Genomic DNA, 12,243 nt, shown 5'->3' on the forward strand with positions numbered 1-12,243 from the left:
AAGTTCAGCTAATCAAGTAAATGGATGTTTTAAGGTTGTCAATAGTTCATCGATAAAATTAATAATTCGCATCAAATTTAGAGGTATTTTCAATATTTTTCTCTTTTAATCTCAACAAAAATATGAGTACTAAAATTGGAGACAGAGCCAGATATATATATAATTTAATTTTTTATTTTTTTCTTCATATACTTACTTTTTTTAATTTTAAATTCTCTCTTGGTGAAAATTTGAACCGTGCCATGTTATTACCAACTACTAACACTGCTTTGACTGTGTGGGAACATAATAAAATAATTCATTACTTTTCTGTTGCCGCATGTAAAACATGCATCGTCTAAAGTACTTTAAATTAGCTTAAACCATTTTTTACTTGAAAAAGTTTCATAAGCCTAAAGAATAATTTCATATCCTTGAATACATTTCTAAATCTTTTTTATGTTTATCACGTTTTAATTCTATGGAACTTACTCCTCAATCCTCATGTGTTGGAGCATACGCCTTATGTTCGATGTTAAATAATTAAAATATCTCACATTTTACTTCCACCTCTTAAAACACTGCTATAAAATACGACTTATATAAATATAAGGAAAATAGACCATTACATAATAAATATGACATTATCGAGAGGACGATAAGAAAAAAGAGATCCTCTAGGAAAATAAAGAAATTAAATACTAAAAAGTAGTTGTTTGTGAAATCATTAACAGCCTTTTTCATAAACTAATTAATTTCATGTGCTCATTCCCACTGCTGGTCCTTCCCCTCTTTGTATTTATCTACTGTAGTATCCCTTCCGTTCATTTTTAGTTGTTATATTGTATTTTTTGAAAATTAATTTAATTAATTTTTGAAGTTAAATTATATTACATTAATTTAATATTTTAAACAAAAAAATTAGATATTCAAAAACTATACGAAAATACTATAAACTATAATTTTTTGCATAACAATATTGTGAAAATTACATCGTAAAATATTAATCAAATTTTTTATAATTTGATTCTAAAAAGAAAATCATAACAACTAAAAATGGACGGAGAGTATATATATTTGTTCATACCTTCTAGTTAGTTGAAAACATTTATTTAGCAAAAATTAAAGGCACTTCAAGCGCCACGTATCAGTTCCTTTTAATTATTTTATGAACATGAGGACGCAGTGACATTAGAAAAGAAGATTAAGTCAAATAAATGAAATAATAATTAATTAAAAATTGAAAATAAAATGAAACCCCAATTATTTTATTTTAAATTATTTTTTCTTAAGATACAGTGATAATGAATGACCAGAAGTAGGTACGCCATTGAGTGAGTGGGAACACAAAATTATGTTTTAATTCATTTTTAACGTGGTCAGATATTTTGTAAAGTTTTTTTTTTTTTTTTTGAAGAATCATATATATATATATATTATAAAACTTGGCACGTGAGATTTGGACTTAATTCCCACGAACGCCATTCTACCAAGTTCAAAGATCCCGCGTACACTATTGTTGGAGTTGCCAGGTGTTTCACTTTACTATACTACCCTTCATATCGGCTCGAAATTAGGATGGTTCAAAATTGAATTGATTTTTTTTATAGTTTATTGATTTAGCGATTTTGATAGCTGTTTTGCCTTTTTTAATATTGGATTACTGATAAGTTGATGGTAAACTAAAAAATTCTATTTATATTATTTAGTATATAAAGTTCTTGACTTAGGGTTTAATTTAATACTGTCATTTTTTATTGTCTTAAACTTTCAGTTATTTCACAAGGTGTCAATATTTGCTTTTCAGTAATATGCAATATCTATCAACTCATATGCATAGCTCATTTAGTTTGTTACTTTGTTTATAAGTGATTTTCAATACTTTTTTGTGTGTGAATTTAGCGGGTAAACCAATAATAACCAATAATTAATAAATTCATATCTTAATAATTTTATGACGATGTAGCGTGTCTAGAAATAAAAAATTTACAAGTCGAACCAATACACAACCCTACTTGAACCTTTAATTTTCTATTTCAACAGCAAACAATAATCCAAATTGACACTTTTGACTGTTTTTAAATAGTGATGAAAAATATCAAAAGACCAACAAAAAAGCAATATCTTTACGGGGGTAAACTTGATAAGAAAATAGATATTATTCGTACCTCATCCTCAAAATACCTCAAAATCTAACTTATGTGATATGATCTTTCAATATATAATAGGGATAAGGGTCTGAAAAATATTTCAATTTTGGTCAGATTTGTTGTTGCGATACTAAACTTTCATGAGGACCTATTACCTCCCTAGACTATTTAATACCGTATTTAAAACATATATATTTTCCCACGTGGACATAAAAAATAATGCAAAATTATAAGTAGTAATGTGTCCACGTGGGCACATATATACCTTTAAAATACACTATTAAATAGTTCAGGGGATAAAAAATACGGTATTTAATAGTTTAGGGAGGTAATAGGTCCTTATGAATGTTTAGTATCGCAACAGCAAATCCGACCAAAGTTAGGGATTTTTCAGACCATTATCCCTATATAATATAAAGAGATTTAATTAACATTTTTCACCATTATGGAATTAAACAAATAGATATTAAGCGTAACTCAATCTCAATAATTAATTCATATGGTAAAAATTTATCCTACATATATAAAAATAAAAAAAATAAAAAAATTGCATCCCCCACATTGATGTCGGACTGAACAATTTTTTAGGGCACTAGTCTAATAGTGAGAAAATGGGTATCTATATCTAAGTCATTATCCATTAATTACCTAGAGATTAGATCTTAGACATGCCAAACTTATCTAAATTAGATAATGCTTATGAGAATAATTAATCAATGGTACTCCATGATTGATTCCCTTGATCATTAGAATTCCGTAAAGAATATGATTCTGAAATTTGACCCACCTTTAGTTGGGATGATTCGATGAATGTTAGTGAGTAGTAAAATTGGCAAGAAAAAAACCATCATTATTTCATTTAATATTATGGTGTCATTTCAAAACATGATGGTTATGAGTTTGGTGCTTCCCTTTATCTCCTTGGTCATGTCACACCCCAATTAATACCATATTAGCATCCTCATAACCTTGATAATAGGCTGAATCCATCGGCAACTCCCTAAAGTTGGCACCAATTTTCATTTAGACACTTCAAGTAGGCTTTGTTCATTTTAAACACCTCAAGTAAAGGTCCTATGTATCATTTTGACATCTTTTGACAATCAATTAAAATTACAAAGTGTGTGTAAAACACTTGCGGATGACATGACATGATGACTAATTAAAAGTTGACATGCGGCATTTGAGTGTAAAAATAATAATTTTAAAATAAATTATTAAAAAGCAACTAATTTTTCAGCAAAAATAAATAAATAAAATTACTATTTTCAACCATCCCACCCCACCCCTACCCCATCTGCCTTACGTCCCTTTTGCCTCCCCAACCCTACAGCCATTTTTTTGTTCTTCTTCCAAATATTTTTAAAAAATAAAACATTAGATTTTAGTTTTTTTTTCTATTTTTGTTGTGAATTTGATTTTGAAAATCATATATGACATTCTTCTTTTACTTTTTTGAAAGAAAAAAATGTGTGTCTTGTTCTAAAAAATCTTTTCAAAATTAGTGTGATGATTTAAAAAAAATTGTTCTTATAAACATTTTAAAAATTTAGTGTGATAGTTTTTTTTATTTTATTTTTTCATATTTTGTAAGGTTTTTTATCATGATTTTTCATGGTAGAAGGTGGAATAAGTGGTCGAGCTAAAAAGTGAAGAGGAAGAAGGAATTTTTTTAAAAAACTCCTCACGCGCTCAAAATGGGTGCAGTACACACAACATGTTAAGTTAGTAAAAAGTGTCAAAATGACACAGTGATACTTAACATGAGGTGTCTAAAATGAACAAAGTGTAATTAAAATGTCTAAGTGAAAATTGATGTAAACTTTAAAAGGCTATCGATGGGTTCAACCTTGATAATAAAAAGGGCATCTACATGAGATTGACAACAAGTTATATTTTCATACCACACACGCAATCATATACTCTCCCTTTATTTAAACGACACATCATCACTTCTCCATATTCCCTTGTCTTGCTTTTTTTGAAATGAGGCAATTTCATTAATTAATCATCTTCCTATATCTAGCTAGGGTTATTTATAATTTAAAAGTTTAAGATTTTAAGTTACTGACCATCCTTTAAGTTTTTCGTATAATTCGCTCGCTCAAATATGCTAATCTAACCTTGTACTAATTGCTTCAAATAACGTTTGAATGACTCATTTGATATACGAGATAAGATATGACAATTTGATGATAATATATAAGATTATTTTATCTCGCATAAGAAGAATTAGTCTTTTGTCAACTACTCCATTATCAAGCCTCTTTGGTACGACCTTTTTGATAAGTACAACAACATATTCGAAATAAAATAATAGTACACACACTAGAAAACGTGTAAACAATCAAAGTTGAAGCATTTTGGTATTATAAGTAACTAAAGAAGGGTAATTTTGTGAACAGAAATAGTTTATATATATACTCACACGCAACTAAATCATCCTCTCTAAGCAACTTCTCACCAAAATCCCCTGCTGTGATAGCTCCCAATTTTCCTTTCAGCCTCCATTAATGGACCTCGAGGCTATACTTACCCTCTTCGATTCATGTTGGTTCAATCTTGAAATCCTTAAAAAACATTTAAATCCAACACAGAAAAACCCAGATGACAAAATTCAAGAAAATTCACCTGAAATTGTATTAGATTCAACAAAATTAGAAATCCAAATGGAGTCGCAAAGCGAAGATTTGAGCTACAATTCAGATTCTTTCTCCCCGGATTCAGTTCTCCCAGCAACCCATTTTAAACCGGATACTAAAAAGGCAGTACCGAAAAAAGTAAAGGGTAGAAGAAGGGAATTAAGGAGAAGAACAAAAAAGGGTCTTAGCAAGAGCTTATCGGAGCTAGAATATGAAGAGCTAAAAGGGTTTATGGATCTTGGATTTGAATTCTCAGAAGAAGATGTAAATTCAAGTTTGGTTGAAATTATTCCAGGTTTACAGAAATTACGCAAAAACAGGGATAGTGATGATCATCAACAAAATGTGAATTTTTATGAGAAATCTGAACAGTCAAGAGCGAGACCTTATCTTTCTGAAGCATGGGGAGTTATTGAAAAGAAAAAGAAAACGAATCCATTGATGAATTGGAAAGTACCAGAAACAAGCAATGAAATTGACATTAAACATAGTCTCAAATGGTGGGCTCATACTGTTGCTTCCTCTGTTAAACAACAGATCATAAGCTAAAATTAAAATCCTACTTATTTCCTTCTTTTTTTTCTTCTTTAATAACAACGACAACATATTCCGTGGAATCTAGAGAGGGTATGTCTACATAGACCTTTTTTTTAGCTTCTTGACTCACATTGTTGAGCTTGAAGTTGCAATCGAAAAGCAAATTCCTTCTGTTCTAAAGAAAATAATTTGTATATTGGTAGTTGGTTTTTGGAATTTGCATTGAACTATTGATGCAAGTGGTAATGTGGATAAAAATTGATGTCAGATATGTGTCAAGAAATGGAAAAGAATGAGTCCATCTTTAATAGTGTATATATTGTAGTATTATATTTCCTCAAGGAAATCAATCTGCAGGCAAAGGCCAAATCGGAATGAGTCAAAAATATCTTTATTTTGTTCCATATACTTCGTTGACACCATTTGATTTGATACGATATTTAAGTAAAAAAAAAAAAATTTTTTTAAAACTTGTGATCTAAAATAATTATTAGATATTTGTGTGGTTGTAAATCATTTTATTAATAATAAAAGAGGAATTTTCAAACTAAATTGTTTAATTATTGTAAAATAACATTATTTTTGAAACAGACCAAAAAAATAAAAAATAAAAAAGTTAAAAATGAGACGAGACGGAGGGAGTACTATTTGTTTGATAAGTCTTCCAAAGCCAAACCAGCAAATATTTAATATAATCCATATATATTATCTTGGTATATGAGAAATCAACCCAGCGAAGTCATTTTTATGATTGGTTGAAACAAGTTATAAAAGTAACAAAAATATTTTTTCTAGTAAATGATAGAAAATTATTTGTTGGAATATAACTCACAAAACATACCAGAAGACGAATCTTCAATGTCCAGCTTTTAGTGTTGATTTCTTCCAAAAAAATAATTTGACTCATCTAGATGCAAAATGTACTTATTGCATCCTTCTTTCGAATATATTGAATGAATGAATTTTACCGTTTTAGCCTCAAGGTTATAATAATTCTAGTCAACTAATCAAAAATTTATACAAGTGTATATTTAAGCATGTTATTTTCAAAATTAATAGGTAAAGTGTGAATTTTGGGCTACCAACAACTCCTTCGTACCAAACATGATATTAAATATATTTGTCAATCTATTTTTCCATTCCAATACAATTTGACATACTCTTCCCTCTACCGTCCTTTTCTTTTCTTGCCTCCAAATTATTATTATTATTACATATATTATAAAGTTTCAAGAAGTGGTATGATCATCACAAATAACATTATTATATTATATAATAATAAACATTGATTGAGAACCACACATATCAAAGACCAAATATTCCACTACAAATTCTGAATAAGAGAATGGAAAAACCGGCCAAAACATTTGTGAAGAGGGAGAGGCAAGAAACTAATATTAATTTCTTGAGAAATATAAATTAAGAAGAAGAGTGTCAACTATCATATAATTAATTATGTGACTTATTTTGATTTCTCTCTTCTTTTTATACTATTTTTCCGTCCAAATTAGTTGCAGCATTTATTTTAACAAGACAAGAATAAAAGCTTGAAGCGTCACGTTTCACTTCATTCTATCTACATTAGGAGGCAGTGTTCACTAGAAATAGATAGACTAAAATCTAATTAAATATAGTCAAATCATAAATTTTATATTTACAAAAGATAACGGTCGGTAGGACCATAGGTTATAATGTTATATCATTCCCATTGCGTGTATGAAAACACGGAATCAATATTTAAAGGGATATATAATCACTACTACTACTACTATATATATATATATATATGTAATATGTTGTGTATAATCATGCGTATTATAATTATATGTCAGTATAAAATATATGTTTTGTACATATTTTATAAATTAAATGATCGAATGATTTTTACCCGCAAGTATCCCTATTTTTTTTTATAAGAATTTGGAGTCATAAAGGGTAAAAAAAAATTATCAAAAATTTCAAAATGGCACATCAATTTTTTTAAAATTAAAGGGACAAAATTACTCCTGACGAATCGATTTCCTCTGACACAATTTTGACGCCGTTTGTCTATTATTTTTTTTCCAAACAAAAATCGATTCTATGGGAGCTTAATTTAAAAAAAAAAATTAACAAATTCTTGGGATTTTATATAAAAAAAAAGTTCTGAAAATCGCCGCCAAGGCAGCATTTTCATTCCCCTCCAATTTTATTTTATTTTTTAATTGTAACTCAATATTCACATTTCATATAAAAACAAATTGAGTTACAATTTAAAAAAATAAAAAATTGGAGGGGGCAACATTTTTTTAATAAAATCGCTACAGGCAGCGATTTCTCTAGAAACTATTTTTTAAAAATTAAAACGCTGTCACAACAGCGAATTTAGTTGGAAAAAAAAATTGAACTTAAAATTGCTGCCCTGACAATGATTTTTATTTTTAATGGACTAACGGCGTTAACAATGTGTCAGAGGGGTTTGCCTTTTGGGTAGATCTCGTCGCACCGGGCTTGTCTAGTGCGGGTTGCTTCTCCTATGTGGTTTGCGAGTTATTACATAGGAGCGGGGGTTTTACCGTGTGTGCATCCAAAAGATAGCGACTGCGGGTTTCCCTTGTCATCAAAAAAAAAAATATGTCAGAGGAAAATCGCTTCGTCGGGAGCGATTTTGTCCTATTGATTTAAAAAAAATTGATGTGCTCTTTTAAATTTTTTGACAATTTTTTTTTTGCCTTTTTAACTCCGCACTCTTTTTTATAATCTAGATTTGTTACGTGACTAAACTACAGTCTACACTATTCAGTAATTAACAGCCACGGGAGTTTTGCTATTTGACACGTGAGGTTTTTGGTATTTGACTTCTAATGATTATTGGTGTATAATAGGTGGTTGTATTTTACTACACTACCCTTCACATTGCTTGAGATGTACGAGTAGTATTTCTGAAAGGGAAATTAAAAATTGTTTTATGCAAAGAAAAGGAAATTTCGAAGTTTCTAATTTCAACATCAACACAAACACATGTAGTACTAATATTTTTTGCACAAATTTGCCAATTTTCTTTCTTTTATTCCCTTTCCTTATTTTCTTTAATTCCTTTCCCCCTTTTATACTTTATTTTTCACTAATAGAAGCACTCAAACTCATTATAACCAGCATCTTTCAAATTGATATGCATTTTATGCTTTGTGATTGATAACAACTTTACGATATCGATATCGATATCGACATCGAACGAACTGTCTAGTTTATTTAATTGCAAGGTTGCCATGATATTCATCGTTTGACATGTTGCATTGATAATCAAAGGAGCTACGTACATAATTCACATTTTAGACATTTTGCATTTAGAACGTCCATTTGTTTAGAAATAAGTAAGCACTACGCAAAAAAAATTATTGATACATATTGTATCTGAGTCATTATCAATTACCTAAAGATTAATCTAAAATTATCTAAATTACCGGGATGTTAAGAAGTTCTTGATTGAAAGTAAAGAATCATTAGGGTGTAGAGTAATAGAAAGTGAAATTTAACCTTTTTTGTGTATGTAGTTGGATTGATGCCCTTCAATGATTAGTTGTCTATGAGTAGTAAAAGAGCATGAAAAAGTCATCATTGAATTTAAGGTGTAATTTCACTAACATGATGGTTTGAGTTTGGTGCTTGGCATATGCATAGGCGGAGTCAGAGTTATGACTTTAGGACTTTTAAATTTTAGGACAGAAGAGAAAAATATAGCAAAAATGCCTCTTTTGACAAATTTTTTATTATTAGTGGGATTTGAACGCACAAGCTAGTGTGAAAAATATTTTCACCACTTTTTCTTATCATTGAGTTATCAATCAATTTTATTAAGAAATTTACTTGTTAATATATATATATATATATTTCTTTAATATTTTAATATAAATACAAAATTTACGAAAAAACTAACTACACCCCACCTAACTCTGTCTATGGCCATGCCACACTCCAATGAGTGAGGTCTCAATTTAGCCATGTTTTAGCATCAACGTGATCACAACCTTTGTGGTAAGGGCATCTTATTGAGATTGACATTTCAGTCAGCACATCACGCAATCATTTGCTTCTCCTTTTAAACCACATCATCATCCTCCATATTCCATTCTCTTGCCTTTTAGTCTGCATAATACATTGATAAACCTTTAAATTTGTCATCAGATTTTATTTATGAACAGATTCAAATTTTTAAAAACTTTTTATACGCATTTACATATGAGTATTTACCATGTAGGTAAATAAATCATTTAAAATATATCATCTTTTTTTGTATTGATCTTGATAGATTGTAAAATCTTGGGTTTGTTCAGATTAATGTTGATATGGAGTATATAAAAGGAAGTGACATATTTTATGTAATTAACTTATTTTGTAATAATCGTTTGAGAACACAAGAAAAGTTGTTTCAAAGTTGAATAAGAAGTGTCTAATAGAAACACTTTATCATGTATTTAAGTGAAACAAACTGTAATTCAAGTGTTAATATATTCAACCTTTTTAATGCTTATTGTGGAATCAAGTTAGTTAGTATAAATGTCAATTATTTTATTGGATACTTATTAATTACTTCTTCTAACTCCATATATGTGATTTTTTTTTTTAGTTAATTTTAAAAAGATAATTTTCATATTTAGTATTAGTATTTTTACTTTAAAGTTAAAACACATTTTTGCAAAAATTGATAGAAAACCGAGAATGACCAAAATATGTACAAGATAGTTTATAATGATCTAGATACATACATGATTCATATATCATCATAAATAAAATTAAATAGAAATAGATAATTCTTTTATTTGACTAATTTAAGGCCTTTTAGAGAGATGATTAGCTTTAGGCCACAAATTTTATTGACCCGTCCGTGCACACTCAACAAATCCCAATTTAAAATTGAAGAGCATGCAGTAAATTGAAAGAAGATAAATGTGGAACTAAACCTGGAGATCTTACGTACTTTTGTCCACTAAAACAATTTTTGCGGACATTTTTAAGTACAGTGACATTTTTCTAAATCTAAATAAAATAATACTCCATCTGACTCTGCAAAACGTGTAAACAAATAAAGTTGAAGCTTTTTTGTAATATAAGAAATAATGAAGGGTGTTTTGGTCACCAGGATCAATATATATACCCACAGATAACTTAGTTCTTCATAAAACCAAACCAAAAAAAGAAGAAGTTGTGTTTAATAATTTCCTAGTTTATTTCAGCCTCCATTAATGGACCTTGAGGCTGTTCTTACCCTCTTCGATTCATGCTGGTTTAATCTCGAAATTCTCAATAAACATTCAAATCCAATCCCATTATTGAATTACCAGAAAACCCCAGATAACAAAATTCAAGAAAATTTAGCAGAAACTGTATATGATTCACCAAAATTAGAAATCAAAATAGAGTCACAGAGTGATGATTTGAGCTACGATTCGGATTCTTTTTCACCAGATTCAGTTCTCCCAGTAACCCATTTTCAACCCTTTTGTAAAAATGCAGAATCGAAGAAAGTAAAGGGTAGAAGAAGGGAATTAAGGAGAAGAAGAAGAAGAAGCGAAAAGTGTCTTGGCAAGAGCTTATCGGAGCTTGAATATGAAGAGCTAAAAGGGTTTATGGATCTTGGATTTGAATTCTCAGAAGATGATGTAAATTCAAGTTTGGTTGAGATTATTCCAGGTTTACAGAAATTAAGCAAAAACAGGGACAGTGATGATGATAAGCAAAAATTGAATTTTGTAAAAAAATCTGATCAGTTAAGAGCAAGACCTTATCTTTCTGAAGCATGGGAAGTTGTTGAAACGAAGAAGAGAATGAATCCATTGATGAATTGGAAGGTACCAGTCATGAGCAATGAAATTGACGTCAAACATAATCTCAAATTGTGGGCTCATACTGTTGCTTCCACAGTAAAAGCATAAAGTTCAAAACTTTGTAAATTTTTCTCCTTTTTTTTCCCTCTACAAAATGTATAAGAAGAGTAAAGTTAGCCTTTTGATCCTTTTTTTTTTGCTGCTTCTTGACTCACATTGTTGAGCTTCGAGTTGCAGTGTTATGTATATTAAACTAGGAACAGGGCAAACTCCTTTTTCTTCAGAAAGTACGAGAAAATTGTATTTTCGTAGTGGGTTTTGGAATCCCAAATGAGATATTCTATCGAAGTTCTAATTTGGATTCAGTTGGCTGTAAATATTTGTCAAGAATGGCATAAAAATGCTATCGAAATAAACCGAGTTACTACAAAATTGAACTTTGCTTTGAAGCTCCATTTTCTTCTTTTGTTATGAACCAAGTCTATGTTACACATTGTTCGTTTTGGCCTAATAGATTATTATTTCACTTTTATGCTTCAATCAGGCCTATATTCGCATTTGAATGATACCAATCGAGATGGCTTTTTCAGGGACTGGCCTCTTCCCTGAGGTTCACAAAGTTACCTTTTGGATTATGTCATAATCAAATTCCAAAGCAAACGTATCGTGTATATTTGTGTTATGTATTGTGTAACTTTTTACTTTTCCCTCTCCTTTTGATATGCGATTCTATAGAAATTTGGCAACTCAAATTCTAGAAGCCTGTCAATCTTCTATTTGATGCACCGTCTGTTCACATGCGTCGGAACTTTTTATTGTTCTTTCAGTAATTCAATGGCATTGACTTCTAGGTGTTGGTATTCCTTTTGCTTTAAGCTACAGGCGTAACATTGTGGTTTTCCAAATAAAATTGAAAAGTCGGCCATGATTTATCATTGTTACTGTTTAAAATATACATAGATTTCGTTTTTTGTTTGTTGGGGTCAGTTCTGATTCATTGACTACTGTTTGAGGAAGACATGTCAAATGGATGGCCAAAGAGCGTGGGTTTACTTTGAAGGAAGTTATTATTAACAACAAGACTGTAAGAAGGCTTTACTTTTAACGTAGGACTTTCGCAGGCTCTAATAT

The 12,243-nt window shown here is 29.7% G+C and overlaps 2 protein-coding genes across 2 annotated transcripts; both read left to right on the forward strand.

The window, feature by feature from the left end:
* The first annotated feature begins 4,483 nt into the window (after positions 1-4,483).
* LOC125848324 (uncharacterized) lies at positions 4,484-5,728 on the forward strand. The gene has a single exon (XM_049528175.1). The coding sequence runs from the start codon at positions 4,643-4,645 to the stop codon at positions 5,318-5,320; it is 678 nt and encodes a 225-aa protein (XP_049384132.1). The 5' UTR covers positions 4,484-4,642; the 3' UTR covers positions 5,321-5,728.
* A 4,802-nt stretch (positions 5,729-10,530) lies between these two features.
* On the forward strand, positions 10,531-11,220 carry LOC125847357 (uncharacterized). The gene has a single exon (XM_049526990.1). It carries the CDS (start codon positions 10,531-10,533, stop codon positions 11,218-11,220), a length of 690 nt encoding a protein of 229 aa, XP_049382947.1.
* Positions 11,221-12,243: the final 1,023 nt, after the last annotated feature.

The sequence above is a fragment of the Solanum stenotomum genome, chromosome 12, assembly GCF_019186545.1.
Source record: "Solanum stenotomum isolate F172 chromosome 12, ASM1918654v1, whole genome shotgun sequence".
Classification (NCBI taxonomy): Eukaryota; Viridiplantae; Streptophyta; class Magnoliopsida; order Solanales; family Solanaceae; genus Solanum; species Solanum stenotomum.